Consider the following 22,254-nt stretch of genomic DNA (forward strand, 5'->3'; position numbering starts at 1 on the left):
CGATTTCAAAGGAGCTTATAACTGTTGTGGAATTCGGTGGAAACGTTGAATCTGGATTGTGGTCAACTGTAGTCGGGATTTCGCGAATTAAATCGCCGTCTTTTTTCGTTTTACTGGAGTTTTAAGGGAGGTTAATTAACTGGAAATTAATTCTTTGCATTAATTCTACTTCGAGATAATCCGATGTTAAGAATTTTTTAAATTGTTATATTCGTAAGCTGAAAAGATCTCTTGAAACGAAAAAAAAAGAATAAAATAAAAATAAAAATACTGGATCTACGAACAACCGAGATATCGATGATTTATTTCGAATCGCTTCTAATAGTTCGAAATTTAGTAGATTCTCGCGATTTTACTCTGCAGTGGTTCATTTTATTCAAATTCTTATTTTCTGAATATTTAATGATATGGATTCTTCTGTCAGCAGTCGATTTAACATTGTTAATTATTGAACATGGTCAATATTGGGAAAATTTATTAAAACTAAGTATCTCATGATACCTATAACGTAAAAAAAAAAAAAATCATTACATGAAATTGTAAGAAATAGTCTTCTGAATAAAATGAACTACTGTAGAATGAAATTGAAGAAATCTTCCAGATTTTAAACCGTTTTGAAGCATTTTGAAACAAAGCATCGATATTTGAGCCATCATTTATAATTGCAGTACCTTTTATTTATTATTTTGTTAAATTACTTATTATTAAAAAAAAAATAATTACACAGCTCACGAATATAACAATTTGATGAATATTCGATGTATTACTATTTCGTAATGAAATTAATAAAAAATATCGATTTGTGATTTTTGGTGATTTTTTCGAAGAGCTATTCTCGATGTGATTGTAATCTGGATTACAACTACGCGTCACTTTTTAATTTTTTTGAATGACTTCTAAAAATTTCTATGCGATTTTATAGATTTCGGTGATTATATTTTGTTGGATTGCTAACATTGACTACGAATAAAAAAAAAATACGATCTAACGAAAGATCAGACATTGTTGTAAATTTTGTAAAACGACAAACTCGATTGTTCTTCTTGTGATAGCTAAATTCACAGGAATTGAAAAAAAATTAATCATTGTAGCACGAAAGGAATTTACGGACTTGTGCGATTAAAAAATTAGTTCAAAAATCGAGAGCCAAGAAAATTGAAAATCTTATTTCATTCTTGCCAAAGACATCGCCAAACACTGAGAGAAATTTTTAGTTCCGGTTACCGCTCAGTCCTTGACTATTTTCATTTTCAAAATGGTTGCGCTTACCTCGTTCTTCCTAATTCCAACAATATTCAAACAGTTTTTTTAACGATACATTTTTTACTGAATTTTTCTAGTTACGGTAAGAAATGAAATTTTTCACAATGAATATTCCGCAGCTTGAATAATAACTCGGTTACAAAATTTCGCGGACACAAATAGGGTATAAAAATTCTTCGACCTCGACGAATTCCAATCACGGAATTGAATAAATTTAGCATGGTGCAGCTCAGATGTGACATCGATTCCCGAAAGTGGTTAACTCCCCACTTTCACGATACATTGGATCCTGATTCCATTTCGCAATTATATAACCAATCCCTGCGCTGGCGCAGGATAATATGAAAGGGGGAAACGAGATGGGGCGAAACTCACGCCGGACAGTAGTTGCAGACGTAGCTGAAATAGGGTCGTCCACCGGGCCCCGTTTTTCCGGTACATTTGGCCCACCCGCAGCCCACTCGATGAGTCGGTGCCCAGACCATCTGGGTGTAGTGGCCTATCTGGCTGAGGTCGTTCTGGGCCTCGGTGCCGTATTTGAACAGCTGCTTCTCCAGGTACCACGTCTTGATCGCGAAGAACCTACGGAAACGAAACCAATGGAGGATATTTCGTCTCGGTTAAAATTTCAAGTCGAGCTTTTGGTGATTCGATGACCGAGTCTTCACGGACCAAAATTTCTTTCAAGATCTTGCGAAGGGTGTGCGAAATTTTTCGGAGGACACGCGAGACGATCTTAAGGACGAATGGAATCACGGCCCGGATTCTGAGTGAGGAAACTTGAGAAAACCCATTTAAAAAATCTACAACGATGTAATTATCGGCGTTAACGGCGGTGAACACGATTAGAACAACCTGTTTATTATCTGATCGTAATCGGTCCCAAAAGATTTGATTCTTTCTCTTTTCCTGAGGACTGATTAAAAATGTGTGCCCCGTTAGTCGCTGGGACTGAAAAATATTCACTGTGACAAATCTGCGGGATAAACTTCCCAGAGCATCTAAATGATTATCGTATAAAAAACATGACCATTCATGAGGTAGTGAATTTGTTTACGAAATTTTTAATGAGTTTGCACGCAAAGAGTTATCACTTTTTTTCATTTACTTAGAAAATTGTTTTCGTATTTTAAAAAGAAATTTTATCAGCAGCAGTGTTTACCTTTATAGTGTAACAGGCAAAAATACAGATTAACTCAAAGTATTTTGATGGTAATTAGATATTGTACCTATAATGAGTAGTACGAAATAATTAGAAAGAATTCGTTCGACTAACAATAATACAATTTTTAGTAAACCCCAAAAAGTCTCTATTATTTCGACGGATAAATGACAAGTTAGGATTAGGCAAGATTTAAAAATATATTTGCCATAGTCACTCATCGAAGGTGTGATAAAGTTAATTGGTGAGAAAAGAAGTGAAAAACTCGGTGACAGATTTCAAGAAATGCGTATAAATTCGAACAATGCAGCATAAAATAAGAGTGGAGTACCTCATTTGATTGACAATAATTGGATCTTAGAGTGAATTATCGATTTTCAATATCTCGTTTAAATTTCGTCGTTTTATTTGTTTACTTTTTTTGTTACACCTCTTGCGATCCCTTGATATTGATTAGGAAATACAAAGCGACATGGAGAAAGAAATATACAGAAGTGAGAAACGGACGACAGAAGAGCCATAATTGCGAGGGCGTTGTTGATTGTTATAATCAATATATTACCGTTATTATTATCATTGTCGTTGTCATTATTGCTAGTTTAATTAGCACGTACTCGGGCGATTAATCTTCTCCACCCTTTCTGCAAGCCTGTACCGACGACCTGCGTAAACGGGTTTGTTTTTCTTTTTGAGAATAAAAAATTACCAACACGTTGTTCGCGTCTCCGAAGACCTAATTATCTGATATTAATAATTCTCCGATTAATTAAAGTGTTACGAATTTACGTGAGCTGCTGCCGCATCACTGATACCTCGAGGTATCGAAACTTTGCTAAAGTATAAACAGCCTCTTTGATTCTGGAAGATTGTAATTAAGGAAAATATTGACTTGCAGTGTTGACAAAATAATACGATCATCCTGCTAATTAATAGTTGTATTTACCGGAATTTAAAATGGATACGATACGTGACTCAACTTTGTTTTTAGTAAATGTAACACGAGGAAAGTAGAATGTGCTTTTTCAAATTAAACCATGAGATAAAGGATTTCCAGTCTTCGTCTCGTTTTCGAGATTTACTGTAAACGTAATGTCTGAATTTCAACTTGATTTCTCTAATGGAAGCGCAAACTTGAAATTTTTATTTCAACAATTTTATTTAGTAATCATACGAATACCAGATTATGAATCCATTTTTAATACAGAGATTAAGTACTGTTGAACTTAATTGGGAAGGATATTTCTACTCGTCGTTATTTTATATTATAAAATACAAATGATCGTGAATTTTGCCATCCGTTTTATGAAAACAGACGACACTTTGGTCACTTATGACAATTTGATAAATGATGACACTGATAAATTTTTTTTCACCATTGTTGGTATATTTCGTAACAGATCATTAGTTGCAAGTCCAGAAATATTTTTAAAAATATTTTCGAAGGAAACCAAACTGTGAAGCGGTAGAAAATGAAAGGATCGTAACATTGAGTTTCTAAAAACGCAAAGATCTGTTTGTCGTAGTGTTTGAAAATTTTGAAAGTCAAAGCATAGAAACCGGAGTGGAAAAAGAAGGTCTAAATGTGTGTAAGAATCCAAAATATAGACTCGTGAAAATTCTGATGAAATTCTCTGTATTCTATATTTGTACGTTTCGACTTCTTGCATTATAAAATTCTATTAAACCTTTTTTCGCGATGTTGCAAAATCGGTATTGTAATCTTGTTACTTTCTAATCTTCCTTCATTTCCACCAACACTATATACGAGTTCACGTTTGGCTTCACATACTTGGCTACGTTTTAACCTTCTAAATATCGAAATTCTGTTAAATTAAATTCTTGGCTCTTTGAAAATTCGATATTTTTGCCCTTTCGTAATACGGCTACTCCACTCCCTGACCCTTGCCCATTTTATTCCAAGGAGCGAAGGCTTCGCGTCCTCTTTCATAAATCCCAAATTAAACGTAGTCGGGCGGATCAGCCTGAGAGACTAGGACGAGGAATGACAAGGTCTTCGTACAGCCCCCGTCAACAGGTGGCTTTGCCCGGGGATTTGGAACAACAATACGACGAATTATCCCCCTCTGTATCTACCTGACAAATCGCGGTTTATATAGCACATAACCAAGCCAGGATCACAAGCTAGTCCTTACACTCTCGGTTCAGAATTTGCAGGACTTCGTCGCGTGCTTAAAAGACCCTGGAATTACATCAGCTCTAATATTATTTTCTGGATTTCCCGGACTCTTTGCGGGAAAAACAAAACCCGCAAAGTACATTTGGAAACGGGCTGGTAGACACTTTTCACTCAACTTGAAAGGTTTTCAGCGGAAGAATCTAGAAATCTGATATACCGGACAAAATTCTCGGTGCTGATTCGATTTTCATACAATTTACGTAACATTGTTTTTTACCATGTCAGGATTTTTCAGAATTTATTGCCGATTATGTGACTCTTGCACTTGAACCTTGCGATCTTTTAAATACTGATCATCCGATTTCACTACGTAGAATCAAACTCTAGACGAAGCAAAAAGTTTGACTCTCTAATTGTCTGTAATCCATCTTTAGTGTTTAGTTGAATTTTTTACAGGAACTTAAAAAATTATCAACTCATAAGAAATGAAGGAACGTTTTGATTCCTTCTCATCTCATACTATGTACAAAAAATTTGTAAATACTCAGTAATCCAATCGTCACATTTATTTTTACAAACTACATCACGATCATCTGTACTTGAAATGTTGAAATTCGATGAAGTTAGGCAAAAATTTGAGCTTTATAGAATTGTTGACTCCTACAATCTCTTGTGAAAATTGAAAATTGGATCAAACTGAAGGATAGAAAGAAAATGTTTATGAAAATCAAAATTTTTCTCACGGAAATATTCAAATGATTTGCGATTAATTATTTCCATTTTCTAAACGGTGTTTGCCAAACTTTTTTCAATACAGAATATTATGTTAAACCAATAATAAATATTAAATCGACGTAGGAGGTTAAAATTTTAAAGTTAAATATTTTCGAACAATCTTGAACAACTTGTGTCGATTACACGATGAAAATTCCTCCGAACCGAAATTAAGAATTCACCCTGAAAGGGACACGTGCTACGAATATGGTATAGAATTCCCGGGTAGTGGGACTAAATAATACGAAAATGAAAACCCAAGCAGAAACAGTTCACGACAAAAGTAACACATTTGAAATTTAATTCAACTTACTTCGATATAGTAATTCAATGTTTTGTCAATTTTTTTCATGGGTTATTAATGACAGGTTATTTTTGTATGGGTTATTTTTGTCACGATTCATTTTTGCCTTCGGTTATTTTTACTAGCGTCGTTATTAACCGCAAGTTATTTTTGTTTGGGTTGTTTATGACAGGTTATTTTTGTATAGGTTATGGTCGTCATGGGTTATCTTCGTATCGATTATTTTTATATGGGTTATGTTTGTCATGGGTTATTTTTTCCTTGGGTTATCAATGGTTTCGGTTGTTTGCAACAACTTATCCTTGTAAGGGTTATCGTTACGGTAGTCATTAAAGGTCGGTCACCGAATTTTTCCGACATCTCCGCAGCTTGATTCCTAAGCATTCCATTAGCGGACAATACTCGTGCACCTTACCATGGGACTTGCGCAGTCGAGATGAAGATGTTTTGTCCACAGGTACCGAAAGCGTCGATGTGAAGCCCGGTTGCGTTGTCATGGGTCAGGGCTAGGCAGCTTTCAGCCCATCGTTGAGCAGCCCTCGCGGCTCCCCTGTGCCATTTCTGCAACAAAGAGAACAAAGGAATAGGAAGTGAAAAAAAATTGCTCGTCATTTTTTCCCGATATTATAGTTCATTATTTTCTTATCTCTATTATAATTTATCATATTATCATCGCGCTCACCGCGATCCAACACGCCATGCGCCAGTTAATTATACGTAACGAGGCTTTCCCAGGAGACGAGAGATTCCATGGGAGCCTAAAAATATCTATAAACGATTCCTATCGAAGTTCTAGAGCTTTCGAAACTCTGAACGCGTTCAAATACTCGACATTGCGTTCTTCTATGGGGATTCCATGGGAATTCGATCATCGTTATCGGAATCCCACGGGATTTAAAGAACTTTTCATGGAATCCCCTGGAATTTTTATAAATTTACATACATATTTTGTAGAAAGTTCAACGGGTATTAGAAATTTGATGAGATCTTTGTTCGTTGTCGCGTTGATAATAATCAAGAAAAAAAATAAAATTTCCACCTGATTCATGCATGACCGTAAATTTAGGGGGGAAAAAAAAAAACCTCTCGAAAAAAGACGTTACGAAACCTACAACATATGCGAAAAGATAATTCATGCGCGAGCTGACTCGCCGGTTTTTAATGGGATATATCGAGTTGGGAATTTTGTCGGAGGGAAAAGCACCGCGTATTATACGCAAAGAAACGCGCACACTTCGGTATCATGTGCGCGAAATTTTCCGGTTGAGCCGAAGGGAATTTCGCGGTATTATATATGGCGAGTGAGCAGCTCAGTCGTTCGTATGGGGCTTCGATTCACCCCGTTGCCCACGGCCATCAAAGACCTTCGAAGGGCAGTTTACCAGAGTCCTGAGCCGCGAACGGGCAAGCCGAAGCCCGCGGAATGATCGCTGGGGATTTTAGAGAGATTTAAAACGAGTATAAACGATTTTCAAAACTTTTTTCAACCATTCCCCCGGCTTTAAAAGTCCTTTGGCTGAATTATTTCAACGAAATGCCGCAAAAGTTTCGGAGACACGGATCAAGCAGAATTAGATATTATACGGAAACAAAGGAAGAGAAAATTGTGATAATGGTTTTTAATTGAAGAATGACGTTTGTCGAAAATTTGTCGAAAAAATGGTTTTTATTGAAAATTTTCAACCGCAAATATTCCCTTTAGAATTTTCACCTCCGTTAAATTGCTGCGCGTTTATTATCAATATTTACCAACCACGTGGATGTTTAAGAGAATGTTTTATTCGAAGCAGCCTACTTTTTTCTCACGCACACGAGTCGTAAGGGTTCCCGGGCATTAAAATGAACGACCGACCCCGGCGCACCGATTTATTCGCGAATATTTTACGGAAATATATCGTATCGTATTCCGCGTACGTGCAAGTATACTCGCATAAAGTACAAACATTCAGGCGCATAGTGCATGGTAACGATGTTACCGGGTTGTCGATATCAAAAACATTTTTATGTGCCTTATATACGGTAACAATGAAAAGCGGCAAATTTTTTTCTCATTTTTATTTCGACCCGAAACTGTTTCAAATTTTTTTACAAATGATTTAGGCCTGTTGAAAATTTCCGAAACTTACTTTGGATACATATTATAATTCAATTTTTATTCAAAAAAATTTGATACGCAATTTCCCCTTGGTTAAAAGCAACAATTTCTTCGCTTACCCCTGAAAAATTTGTTTTAAATAGCAGAAAGTGAATCCTGACAGAAAGATATCTGTTGTTGAAGACGATTTCAAAGATTGTCGCTTTTGGAATTCGAAGTTTTCCCATTCGAATAACACGGGAAAAATGTCACGTTTTTTCTAAATTGTTAGCACTCGGCCGAATTCAATGAGACAGACTTGACTCTGAAAGCACTTTGTAGAAATTTAAATTCTCTAGAAAAGTGTCCGCCGAGCGAAACCCGAAGCTCAAACAGTTCAAAAGTTACAGACCTCGACTCGAAAGTCAAACCCATCTTCAAATTCCTTAGTCACTGAAGTATCGAGTTCGAAATCGAAATTAAAACCACACTTTTGTAGAGAATTTAATTCGCTGTATGAAACATTTTCAAGGTTGAAGTCTGTTTAATTAAGTGCAGTTATGTGGTAAAAATTTTTGAAAAGCCGACATCTTGCACGTGTCATTCGAATAGAAAAATTTCGAGAGCGAGCTTTTACGATTAGATTTTGAAAATCATTTTCCTAGAGAATTTCTTCTTTCTTAATTTTAACCAGTCTTTCAGTTATGAGCGAAAAACGAACTCTGCTTTGAGACGAAAGTCATACGATAAAACCCGCGTATATTCATGTTTTCATAAATTTCACGCGACGGAACGAACGATCAATTTCGAATTCGATGAAAGACGTTTTTCACTCCACGCCTTAAGCTGGACATCGGATTTTCAAAGTCCAATAAAATAGTTCGCTTGACGGAAGATTGTACTCAGAGACCATGAACCCGTAACGGATAACTGTGTTATAACATGAATGATAACAGCTTGGGTAATAAAGTATGAATAAAAGATGAAAGCAAGTAGGTAACGTCGGCCAAAGACAACAGTTTATACAAATGGTTTCCGCACGCGTTCCGAGTGCTGAGTGCTTTTCCCTCTCTCGTGCGTGGGTTACAATATGTGTACAATAAGGTAGGCGAACAATGAGTCTATTTGAAAAGAACTAAAAGCATGCATTACTAATTACGGTGATTCGTTAAAGCTCCTAATCGACCACCACTTCGGACTTACCATGGCGAGCATGTTCGCCGCCGTTGGAGTTACGTGGGTCCTGAAAAAGTTGTGGTAGAGGACTATCTTCTTCTGAACTTTCTTCGTCGATGGTATGAGAACTTTCGTTGGTATTCTGTCCCCGTATAACTTTGGCCCTGCACAACGAAGAATACGAAGTCAAAAAACAAAACAACTTGGTAAACTGATACATAAGTGGACTATTCACAAACTTCACTCTTCGGCGATTAAGCAATTGCAAGAATTTCATCGATAATTACGAATTGAAAACTACTTTTTCATCGATGGACGGCTGTGTCGAAAGACATTCATCGTTAAATCGGCCGCAAAAAACATTTTATCCCGAAGAAGAATCGTTATTTGTACTGAAATGAAATTTACGGTAAGAATACGAAAACCGTAAAAAGAAAAGTTTGGAAGCTTTTGCCTCTTTGATTCCATTTTACGTCAATAATCGCGAAAACTTTGAATCCAATCGGCTACTTGTCATTTTTCAAAGCACTTAGCGATCCATTTCAAAGACAATTTTCACCAGAGTGTGCAACGTATCGAGTTTCGGTCATGTTAATCTTGCTCCAAACTCAGCGAGAATTCGTGGCGAGGCTGTACGGGTAATGTGCACACCGAGACAATCCGGTAATGAAACTGTTACACCGGAGTTCGAAGATTAATCACCACCGAGTCTAGTTGGCTGGTAGTGTTGTTAGTGGGTTAGTTAGGGATACTGTACATGGCTTACTACGGTCCGTCCTCCACGGCGTAGCGGCTGGAAGGGTGGCCGCTACCGCAATCCACATCCATATCCACCTCATGCTTCCGGACGTATCCTTTCCCGAGCGATCACCTGGAATTCTGAAAAACAAAAGAAACACCTCTTAGTTTCAAAATTGGAGTGTCCGATTTATTCGATTGTTCCTAAAATATGGGATAGGACACGAACGACTGGCGGATGGTGGAGCATCTCCGATCATCCAAGCACACCAAGATTTCACGCTTCGTGTTCAAATCTGGGAATATCAATTTTTACACATTCCCTGTGAAAATTGGAAAAATTCCCAGAACTTGTAGCTTCTGAGTTACAGAGGTTTGAACTTGACCGATAAGATACTAGCACGTCATTTTCAAGGAGGTGGTTCGCAGTTCCCTCATTCATCAACTTCCAACATCCATAACACGATAGTATCGGTGCAGCAGAATTTTCATAATAGCAGTTTAGTCTCAGACTCTCTTAAATTTCATGATATTCACCACTTTGTACGAATAGATCGTCAAATTGTTTATAACAGGGCTGTTGGACTACGGAATTGAAACGACCCGGTCATGTACTGTCCAATATTTTTTAGTTTACCTAAGTTTAACTAGACCGAAATAATGCAGCGAGAGCAAGACTTGCAGTCAAAATATTAGGAAAGTGTTGCAGTGAACAGTTGAGTTGTTAGTTAGTGCGAAGAACAGCCAATCAACGAAAAGAACAGGATCTGATTTCGAGGTAAGAAAGGTTACGAACAGAGAGGACTTTCTTACGAAGGTTTCATTGGTATGCAGGTCACATAACCCTACCCAATTGATACTTCTTCTACAGTTCTGAAATTGTTTGAAATTTTTTAGGAATATCTTGTCATTGATATTACATTGTCAATCACAGGCGCGAATTTTGAAAAGAAACAGAGAGTAAAAATTGCGAATTTGATTCGCGCTCCAACGGTTTTCGTTTGTAAAAAATTTATATCGAGATATGAATGTTTGAAGTTTCATTACTTTTGTTTAATTCGACACGCTTTCCTTCGCAAAGCTAGCTATGCGAACAAAAATGACTGGATTAGTATAGGTATACAGAGTGAATTCAGAACGACCGCATGGTCCGTCGTTTGCTAAATTTTAAGGTAAGGTAACACCGAATTTTTCGTTTCTGAAATGACTAAAAAACGTGTGATCAAAAAGTACTTCCAACCAGATTTAAAGTTTGGTAGAAAATTTCTAGCGCTTCGCTGTAAAAATTTCATACGCATACACTTTCGTCACAGTGGATTGAAATTTTTTTTCAGAGCATACATTACCGCAGTTTAAACCTTGTTTAACGGAATTTTTGATCACATCTTTTTTAGTCATTTCGAGAACGAAAAACTCGCTATTCTCACAATTTTACCGGAGTTCCCTCTTAACGCGCATGCGCTAAAATTTGAGGACTACTGTTTACCAGGATCACCAACTGTCTCTAACCTCAAAAATTTCGACAATTGTGGATTGAGCACACATGCCACTGACAACTGTCAAAATTTTTGAGGTTAGATACATCGCAACGAACTGTAATCTAGATTTAAGACGTACCGTGCAGTTGTCAGAAATTCGCTCTGCATAATCACCAAAATTCATGCTAAGATTCCTCGGCTAAACATCCTTATTGCCTATTGGTCAGCTTCGCAGCTCTGTAACTCGGAAACCACGAGAGAAACGTTTTCGCTGAGAAATCACAGTCTCAGTTTTTCCTGTGGAATATTTATTCCATCTTGATCACTTACGAGACTCGCACGACAATGAATCATATCGCACATCACACGTGCACTGATATATCGCTCGCGTGATATTTATTGCAAAACCGAACGTATTCCCAGTCGGTTTCGAAGGCGATACACCGTCCTTAAAAGCGCATCAGGAAATTGAGAAAAAAAAGTCTGCGATAAGGCCTGAGAGGTATTTCCGGGGCTAGAAACGGGCTGCGAGGGCAAGGGCACAGATGGAGCTATGGTAATGATGTAAATCCTTTCGGGGGCGTCGATAGCTAGTCGATACCACACCAAACTCGGGGGTCCCAACCCATCGGACACGCGTTTCTTGCTCGGCCTCCCCGCACCTTCGATATCCCGCATATATCAAGCTTTTTCCAATATTCCCTTACGACCGACCAAATCGCGGTGCTCGACTAACGCGAGGCTCGTTCTTGTAATAATGGGACCGCGATAGCCGATAGGCCCATCCTGCGAAGATGTTATATATAAGGTAAACGAAAAGCGAAAGCTACAGCGTTCGAAATACCCGTTGTGGTGAGTACCCTTTATACAACCGCGAAGGGATTGCGTACGACATTCGTACCCTGATCCTTGAATTGTTTTATAATTCTTATTATTATTATTATTATTATTTCTGTTGTTAATTCCGTTTCGAAGGTTTACAACTGATTCGTTAACCTAAACAATTGAGTTTTTTTGGTAAACCACCGAAATCTTTAACTCGAACTACTGATAAAAGTAGTGGAAAAATGGAAAATAAACTTTGGAAGTTTGTTTATTCTTGCGATACTGTGCGTAAAATTCGGTTTTTAGGCACTGGCTGCACGATATGGATGGACCTATTTCAAGCGTTTACAGAGAGTCTGGAACAATTTTTGGATTTTTCGGAATTTTGTACAATCAAGTGTGTGGATACGAATAGACGGCTGAAGAAGTAACTGTTTTTACGAATTCATATTTAGACAGCCGATCACTCATTCGATTAGAGTTTCTTTGTAAGAAAAACAAAGAAATCGAGCTGCGTTAACGTCTTTTTTTTAATATCGGAATCAAGTAACAGAAAACATTGCTATAATTGACAATAACGTCATGCGTCTTACTCGGTAACATATTTCACATCGCCCTAGGTATTCGAAAAGCGGTTCAAACGAATTCACTCCAAATGTGGAAACAGTATTTTCGAATAGTCGGCGCTTTCTTCCATGATCCAAATTTTTTCTCCTACCAAGCGTTGGTCATTTGAAGATGTAATCCGATTTTTGTCACAAGTTTACGACTTTTTTCAACTGAGTAAGACGTACAAAGGATGCCAATTAAAAAAAAAAAACAAGTCGTGGGAAAGAGGTTTAACCATATAACAATACTTTCTCCAAATCTGAAGTAAATCGGTTTGCGTCATTCTTGAGATTACATGAACACCGCAAAACATGTCACAGAGTGAAATAGTTGACGTTATTAGCAATAAGAATGCTTTCGGTTACTTTGTTTGGCATAAAAAAAAAGTTGTGGGAACGAAGCTCGATTTAAATGCATTTGAATTTTTCATTGGACAATTCAGTCACGTCGGCAGTGCAGATTCATCCTGCAGTACCATCGCTGACCGGTCGCTAACGGCTGAATCTGCATTACCAACGTAGCCGAATCGTTCAAAAAATTAGCCGTCTCATAATTACTGACCGCTAGTTGGACGTTAGGTTGGCAACAATTCGCTGCGCATTCGCTCTTGTCTATGTTGACACATGCGCACTCGGTCGTCCAGTTTCACCAAATATTCTGGGAACATTTACGTCTCGAATCGTCGTGAGATTTGCAAAATTCGATAAACTTTTGGTCATCGTTCCAAAGATGATATCATCAAGTCCAAACTGCATATTTCAAAAATGATGAAATCCGCTAGCCGTAATTGAGTCTTAACGAAGTTGGCAATGAGCTGAAAAACTGGCGAATCGATTCGATTACGGATATTGTCGAAACGTCTAGCTCAATCCATTCCACTATCGCATCGAATCAATGGGTTAAATTTTTCCGGAACAAGAGATGCTCGATTCCCGTTCGCCCGTTCAATAATACAGCTATAAACTAAAAGAGCGAAAGCCAGTCGCGCTATTTGTCACGAAGGGTCGTGCTCCGGCTATCAAAGAAGGGGCGACGCTGTGTTCTTCGGTTGAAAAAAAATTCCTCGAAGACGATTCCAACTTCGGTAGTACAACAATAAACCAGGCGAGTGAGAAAATAGTCGCTCCAGTCGAGGGGATCTGTCTTCAATGGGGAATTGAAAAGGGTTGAACGATTTCAACGGCCAAGATTCAAAGGGTGGCTCTCGGCGGCTGTCGCACCCGGGGATATTCGATTGTCGGATATGACGTAGGGCGTCGGGGGTTTCGGAAAAGGGACAGATAGCTGCCTATGCGAGATTGCTAAGATAACGGGGCGGCATTAGGGGAGGGTATTGGCCGGTTAGCCCCATTGTTATTGGAGGCGAATGTCCGCACCTTTCCTCCGAATTATATCACGGACCACGGACTGATCCCACGCTATACGGAGAACCCATATCCCCTATCGGCGAATCTGAACCACCCACGGCTTCCCTTATTCTCAATTTCCAGCAAGCTTACTTCATTTCCGGATTAGGTATTGCCTGATATTGCCCTGCAAGAGTTGCGGAAAATTGTACCCGTCACGTGATTTAGGCCTCGTTTCACATGCCGGGTAATTCGGGGCGTCCTGTGGTACCTAAATTTGAACTTTGACAAGTTTGAAGTTGAGTTTTTATTTTTTTAGATTGGGTGGTCAGTTTTCGAAAATGGTTTTATTGCGATCCGTTCGAAGTATTGAGGGATTCGAAAACGATGCCCGAATTTGAATTGTGAGTCGAATGAAAGATTTTTCAGAAATTTAGTGTCTGAAGTTGAATTCAGGTTTTCGTTCGAATTGTTATTTTGATGAAACTGTGAAGAGCCATCTGAAAACGGTTGAAATTCGATTTTGATGTTTAATCAAATTTATCAAGAATATTGATTCTTCCTGATTTTAGTTTTCGTAATTCTGTCAAGTTCTTTTCAAAACGCAAATAATCAACGTCACCGAAGTCTAAATTTGAATAAAAATTTTTATTTCAATCGCGAAGAAGAATTTTCCCGACAATTCAGGCTCCAAGTTTGATTTCAAATCTATACGCGAGGCATAATTTCCTACATTAAAATTCTATCAAGTAAGAATTTGTTGAAAAACAAGACTATCGCCTCAAGCGCCACCTAATTCCGAAATATTGCTACAATTTCGGTAAATTTCAAAGAGATGAAAAAGATTAAAAATCAACGCTACATCAGATATCTTCGAATTATTTACCATTACTCCCAATTATGTCAAATAATTATCAGATTACTCACCAGTACCCCGCTCTGTTTCTAAAGTAATTAACTCCATCAGATTTTCCCTAATAAATAAACTCCAACCCTTCAACCTTATCCCCGGTCTGAGCTGACGAGAAGGTTGTAAAAGAAATTGTTTCGCTCGGAGGCGAGATAAGGCCTCGGGGTTCCTCTTCCTCGTTTTGCTTCGTCTTCGGCAATCTAATTCTATAAACCGAGAAGCTTGCAGAACATCCGGCTCAGAGCGGAAAAGGTGAGTTGACGACGCGGAGGGTTTTTGATTCCCATTAATCCACCGAAGTGGGTACTCGACCCACAGAACGGTGTCCGGGCTACTGGTACAGCGGCAATAAAGTCTGAAGTATGCTACTTCCACGGGGGTTTCATTAATCACCCGGCTGTCCGCACGCCTCGCCGTTCACCCCCGGTAAATATTTTATTTCCCCGAGTTTGAAACGGAGGGGGGGGGGGGGGGGGGGTTCAGACGCCGTCCGCCTTGGCCATTCACCGTTCACCGTTTTCTCCCGCTCCATGGGTATACCGAGAATCAAACTAAATTATCCGGAGCGGTTATACGGGGGTAATAATAAATTACCGTGCCCTAATCGCGCAGCGAGTGGCAGGCAAGTGCGGGGCACGATTTTCTTGTATCTCAAAATCAGTGGAAAAAGAAACTTTTCAGACTATCGCGCAAATGCTGAACGAACCGACTTTCACTCTCGTGCCTGAGGAAACTGGGTCTCTCTCCTTGAAGCCCCCTTCGTCTACTGATAATATTGTACGTATTTCAGAGACGGGGAAAGGAGTAAAAAGTTATTGTTGTATCCGTAATTACGACGACGTGATAAATTGCCGACCTACGCCAAACTGATCGGACACGCTACCGCCTAATTATACGTTATAGGTATAACTTAGCGAGGATAATATTTGACACATTTTTTCACTGTATTAGTATCGGATGATTGTTTCAAATTAGAATGATTTTACCATTTTTTACCGAAACAGTCAGGTCTGAAGATTGAGTTTTTGCCGTAGAAAAAAAATCCTTCCAAAGTATAAACGTGTAAAAAATGTACTGCTTTTTCAGTTTCGTTGGAGAATTTTTTCAAATCATCGTGAGTGCGGTTTTGCATGGATCAAACTGTGAGGACGATCGAATTATCTTCAAGAATGATGACAGCTTTTTTCTGCTTTGAACCGAGAAAGCAGAAACTAGAAAAATGAAGACTTTTTGTACCTTTCGTTCAAAATGGCGGACTTCAGTCGATCTTCCGCGATCTACGAAACGAGGTATATGTTATTGTTTTTATCAAAGTAAAGTCAATCAGAAATATTGCGCAAAGAAACTGGAGTGAGTATACTTTTCTACAAGTTATTTAAATAGTGGAAACAATCGTTCAGGTATTGTTTTGGAAGAAAGAGAAAGTGAAAAAAATTGCCCTTGTCCGAAACAATTTAATGCTTTCTCCTTTTCTCTTTTTAATTCACGATGTGACCGAAGTTCTGAACGCACGTTCAAACGAAAATTCAAGGAACCAATACCGTCGGAACTTTTTCAGAAATACTTTTTTACCAATTGAATTGCAAATGTATCAATCTGTGCTACTTTTGAAGAAAACTTTTACGCACAGTGAAAAGGTGGTGCGAAATAATCACTTCAGTATATATAAGCTTGTTTATACTTTCGTTGAAATGAACGTTCAAAACTTTGAGCACATAATTTGCGAGGATATTTACCAATCTTCTAATAATATTCCAAAGCTCTCAGCCAAATTATGAATCAAAAATATATAGATTTGACGTGTATTAGTGTCAAATAAGTCGAATATTTTTTTCATCCGCATTCTTAATGGTCGGAATAATGTGTTCTTCAATTTTTGCGGCTCTCAAAGTTTCCCACCAATTTCCATTACAAAGAATTCTTCGTAATGGTAAAACTGAACGTAAAAAGCATCCTTATTGACGGTGTATAATTTCCGTGTGCTTTTCAATCGTTCGATTCGAATCAATGGTACTCGAGAAATATGCAGATCCGAATGGACGCTGTTCGTTTATCCCATGCGTGAATTGATGCGTTGATTACTGCCTGGAAAATTGGCGAATCTGTTGCGAAGGGCGCCTTTACAGACTGCGCGCCTACACGACTGCCTCGGTGAACATTTTTTCCCGGTGAAATTCTGTGAAACAAGCTCGTCAAAAGAGATAAACTAAAAACGAAAAGCTTGTGAAGAGATCCAGGTCGGTGAAAAAAATGTTATTATCATCATATTAGAAGGGTTCTGTATGAGATATTCCAGATATTCAAGGTTCACGTGTAAGAAATATCCGTTTTCCTGGTAATCGAAACTAATTGGTAAGAATAATGTTGTCCTTTTTCGAAACTTTTAGATACTCGTTAAAAAGCGCACGTAAAATTCTTCAGAAATCTGAAGAAGAACTGTCAGTTTTACTCTTCAAAGCTGTTGCTGTGTTTCCAGCAAAAAATTTGGTATTTAAAAAGTTTATTAGATTTAAATCCGATAACCATAAATTGTAATTTTTTCAAGCATGAAGTCGTAAAATTGCACAGCAGAACTATGAAATGACAAACAAATCTATGAGAAGTCGTTCACTGAGAAAGATTTAGGGTATTTTCTTTTCTTTTGCGATTCCTCTTTTTCTTATGCACAGTAAAAAAAAAAAAGTAAGATTCGATATGTATTATTGATTGTAAGGAATTTAAAAAAATGATTCGATGGAAATTCGTTAAATTCATAATCACACATATCAAAATGATGTAACTTAAAGTGACTACGACTCAAACGACTTGACACAAATTCAAACAGTTTTCACTGGCTTCAAGCGGGATTTAAAGACTTCTTGTAAAAATCAATACTGAACAATTTGAAGACGATTTTCAAGGAGTTGACTGTTCAGAATCGGTGTATAAATTATTTACAATGGTTTGCTGAATTCCGGAAAGTCGCAAAGGTGCGAATCGGCGATTTTTCCTAAACGCGCATCGTTACAGGAACGTGAATTGATTCGACGCCGGGCCATCAAACATTCAATTACGTAAATGCGACGGATGAAAAACTCGAGGGCGAAGAAAATTCGGCTCCCGAATCGTTACCACAGTTAAATGCATCAGGGAACCGTCGAAACAGAGTCCAGTCAATAAGATCCATTAATCATTTTCGTCGGTCTGAAGGCGTTCGATTCTCCGTTTCATGCTCGGGCGATCGGTGAAACGTCGAAGAAACACGGGACAATGATTCGACAAAATTTCTGCCTGCCTTTATTTCCTGTTCGGGCAAATTTCGAATCGCCATCTATCAAAGACTTTGGAGGGCAGCCGTCCAGCCAAACGTACGTTGTCCAAATATTTTTTTTTTTTTTTTTTGTTTAGTTCTCCGTATCATCCCGAAAGAATTTCGTAACTTCCTGGGGCGGGTAGCTTTGATCGATGTTTTTAATTTGCGACGTGAATAGCGGCAACTCGGCCTCTGCTGCAAATAGACACGAGCTTTTTGGCGGACGGAATCCCCGCAAAACCGCGGCTACTATATTCCCAACCCCAGGGGTACAGGAGCCGATGTTGCCAGGGAATATTTCCCTGGAGAGAAAATTTCCCAAAATGTGCGGTCAATTTCTTTTTCAATAAACAATTTTTTTCGTTTTCTTCATTATTTCACATGCTTTATTATTTTTCGGATTCTTTTTTCATTCTTTTTTTTTTCTTTTCTTTTCTTTGGTTTTTTTGGCCCGGAGATTTTTCATCGCTCCGCTCACCCGCTCAGTTTTACTTTGTTTATACGAATGTTTTTGGGTAAAACGATGTAAAGCTCGTATACAGAGAGAAAAATTTGTAGTTTTGATTATTGTACAAGTATTTGACTGTTTTCATTTTTTTTTGATAGCCGGATGATATCTTTCTGGATAAAAAATGAAAAGGAGTTACTGTTATTGATTTTAAGGGATCTTTTAACCGAAACAAAGTAGTCGACCAAATAAACGGTCTCAATCTTGCAATAACCAGAAAATGTTGTACCCATTGACAACTATGATCACACTATAGAGTTTCGTGTAACGCATTTACTTATAATTTCAACAACACTCAAACTCTCACTGTAACGATATCCTTTTTAGTAGAATTTTTCAGTAAATATGACAGTTGAAATGTTTCTCAGACTGTGATATTATTTGTCAATTAAATTTTCTTGCGTACTTTGCACAATCAATAACTTCCTCGATGTAAATCAATTTCACCTCACTTTCATCATTTATCTCATCTTAATATATTCAAACAGCGTATTCCTTATCCATAATATATTTTTTTCTAATTTATGGAACGAACAAAAAATATTTGGCAGAGATCCAACATCTGTTCAATGTCAGTATTTCATTTTGTTATTGCATATCGAATTGTCCTAGAGCTGAAACTCTAATTTTTTTGTTGCTCGACGAGAAAATCATAGTTCGGACGTTTTCACATTTTATCTAAATTAAGAATGTGTTTTATTTCGTAGTTATAAATTCACGATAAAATTCATAGCTCAGTATTCATAATTTTGTGTTATGAAGCAGGAGAATCCCCGAAAAAAAAAAAAAAAAATTACGAATACTTTTCTATTCTAGTTACTTTCGTAAGTTATCTTCTTTATGTAGAAATCTCCTTTGAAATCTCTTGCTTCTAAAAATTTTGTTCCGAATTTTTAATGTCGAAAACAACGAGATTCTTTTACCGTTTATCTAACGAACCACGAGATGACGTATTTCAATTAATGTTGGAATCAAAAGTATAAGTAACGAAAAATCTCGTGTCCTGTCTGCATCTTGTGAATTCGGTTACTCCTTTAAAAAAAGTAGTGTGAAAAAATTAAAAATAAAAAGTATAAATCCGCCAAATGAAACACTTATCGCAAATGAATAAAAAGTATCAAACTCATCGGGTGGAAAATCGATTTTATAGTTCAAACACGTAACGTACACATTTCCATTTCATTTCTTTCTGTAATGGAAAATATTGTGAGAATGCTGTGTACAGTGATGAAATTTTTTTTTTCTACAAAAGTAGCGAGAGAATTCCGTGGAATCGGTCCTCGGCAATTTTTCAGTCTGCATGAAACCGTTCCGATATATACTGCATAATAAGCCAGTAAAAAACTCAGACTGCCTGCAGCAGCGTCTCGACTCTCGGGTAGGTACATCACGTCTGCAAATACGTGCATGAAATTTTCCTCCTTTCACCCCCCCCCCCCCCCCCCCCCCCACTTTTTTTCCTCATCGAGTACGAACAGTGCGTCTGTGAGTCACAGAAAATTACGAGACGTCGAGAGAAAAATGAAACACGGCAAACGTACATCTTTACGTATATTATACAAGACTCTCCAATATTCCATGACAAGTGTGAATAGTATACCAAAATGTTTATTTCCCAAAGTTTTTTTTTTTTTTCTTGTTTTTTTATGCAATTTTTTACGATCTACCTCAAAACGGGTTTCAAATCACGGAAAGATCAGACTTTTGACACGAAAAAGACATTGGCACGGATTTTTTTATCGATGACAGGAAGTTTCGATTCAAAAAGGTGAAATTGTTTAACGCGTTTTGCGTAATCGATAAGAACTACGAGCGTAGAAACTAAAAAGTCTTCGTATACACTGTATTATACTGTGAAAATATAGTGGACTCGAAATTTTTACTGTAAAAAGATAGATAAAAATTTAGTGGATAAACCTAAAGCCTACAAATGTATTGAAAATTTTATTTTAACATAACCATGCTGAATAGTTTTTGGGCGTATCTACATATAATTGTTGGAATGTTTTCACGGAGGTTGGGATTGAGATAAAGAAACGACTATGAATACCATTGGCATCATGTGACGCTGGAAAAATCAGGCATGCATGAGCTTTTGTCGTACGTTTATTTACCCAACATTCTCTCTCAACTCAACCGGCCATCCAGGGAAGCTTTTATTTTTTCCTCCTCTCTTATCCATGTTTCGGAATTGAGGTGACGCAATCTGCGATTCGCCTCGCATTTTGGACATTCACATATAATTGAAAATCGAAAAATCGAACGTCGAAATAAATTAACGCACGAAACGTAAATATCTGAGAAATATATCGAGGAAGTAAGAAATATCTAGCAAGAACTATACGTGCAGTAGAAAAGTTCTGCCAATCGAATAAAATTGTAACCGATATGGAGTCGAGCCGAAATTCCCCGAACACATTTCCACCCACTACACAGTTTGTACAGATCTGTGAAAATCAATGCATACGCAAGAGGTGTTTCATTTTTTCCCCTCTCGTTTACGTTTTTTCATCAACTTTTATGTTCTAGGATAGAAAAGCTTTCCCCGAAATGTCGACATTCCCTGTTTTCCTTTCTGAATTCATTTTCGGCTTCCTCCTCTTCCCTTTATCTTTTTTCGCCTATATTTTTAACACCTTTGTAGCCAGCAGCTGCGCCTCATCGCCACCTCGGCATGCATATGACCGTGGTTGTAGCTACAGTGTTGAGCCGTTTCCCTGCGGTCACTTTTGTAACCTGAAAAATTCAGTTTTCGCTGTACCTGCTATACATATACGTATAAGATAAAGCTCTGTGCAACCGAACCTGAAAAGTTCAGACGGGTTTTTATCTTTCGTACACATCTATGTTTCTGTTCGAAGTGAAAAACTAAAAAATACCGGTAAAGTTTCACTCGACGAAATGGAATACTAATGTGAGTAAATATTACTTGCTTTTATTCTGGCTGGGGTGAAAAAAATGTTTTCAAATTTATTCCACCTTGAGTCAATTTTTAATTTTTCGTTTGAGTAACTCGTGCTTTTCAAAATTAAAACAAAGTCGTAGCTTTGAATGTTTTCTTTATTCTTGCTGAAAAGTTTTTAACACATAAATTTTAATGTTCGTAACTCGTGCAAAGTTTTCTTCCACTTATTGTACATATATTTGCGTGGAATTTTTCATGCGCATAATAAGCTACATCGGTTAATCTACATTTTTCGTTATTTTACAAACCTCGAAAATAGAAACGAGTTTTGTTACTGAAATCAGAAAATCTAGAATGTGTTGCTGTTCTTTTTACGATGCTCACTGTCAACTGGATTTCGTTGTAAATATCGCGATAAGTTGATGCTGGTGCAACGATAACTTGATGCTAAAGCTCCGTTAAACCTAAACAAATTAAAGAAACTAAACAAACGGATTAATTGTTGCGTTAGCCAGAAAATTAGCTACCAATGTCTGTACATATAATCGCGCTATAACAGCTACTTCACTGAGAAAAGAGTCTTGTTATGATAAATTAATATATTTCATTGACTATCTTCAGGAACCATTTTTTAGCCGTTTAAAAACTTACTAACGTGTAACAAATATGTGTGCTGTTATAATTACAATCTAAATTTTGTAGTATTTGAAGCAAATACAATATTAATTTCTCACTAAAATACCTCTGTTATTG

General features: G+C 37.5%; 1 protein-coding gene across 8 annotated transcripts in view; it reads right to left on the reverse strand.

The window, feature by feature from the left end:
• The window catches only part of LOC124211741 (cysteine-rich venom protein DIS1), an 87,102-nt gene that overhangs the window by 4,889 nt on the left and 59,959 nt on the right, over positions 1 to 22,254 (reverse strand). For 5 of the 8 annotated variants that reach the window (XM_046611099.2, XM_046611098.2, XM_069133495.1 and 2 more), the window contains 4 exons: positions 9,648 to 9,769; positions 8,918 to 9,054; positions 6,056 to 6,201; positions 1,639 to 1,845 (listed from right to left, as the gene is read on the reverse strand). In XM_046611099.2, the coding sequence (XP_046467055.1) occupies positions 1,639 to 1,845; positions 6,056 to 6,201; positions 8,918 to 9,054; positions 9,648 to 9,729 (572 nt within the window). In that variant the 5' untranslated portion in view covers positions 9,730 to 9,769. The remainder of the gene's footprint in view (positions 1 to 1,638; positions 1,846 to 6,055; positions 6,202 to 8,917; positions 9,055 to 9,647; positions 9,770 to 22,254) is intronic. The other 3 variants (XM_069133496.1, XM_046611101.2, XM_046611102.2) reach the window with 1 other exon arrangement.

Source organism: Neodiprion pinetum, chromosome 2 (assembly GCF_021155775.2).
Source record: "Neodiprion pinetum isolate iyNeoPine1 chromosome 2, iyNeoPine1.2, whole genome shotgun sequence".
NCBI classification, from domain to species: Eukaryota; Metazoa; Arthropoda; class Insecta; order Hymenoptera; family Diprionidae; genus Neodiprion; species Neodiprion pinetum.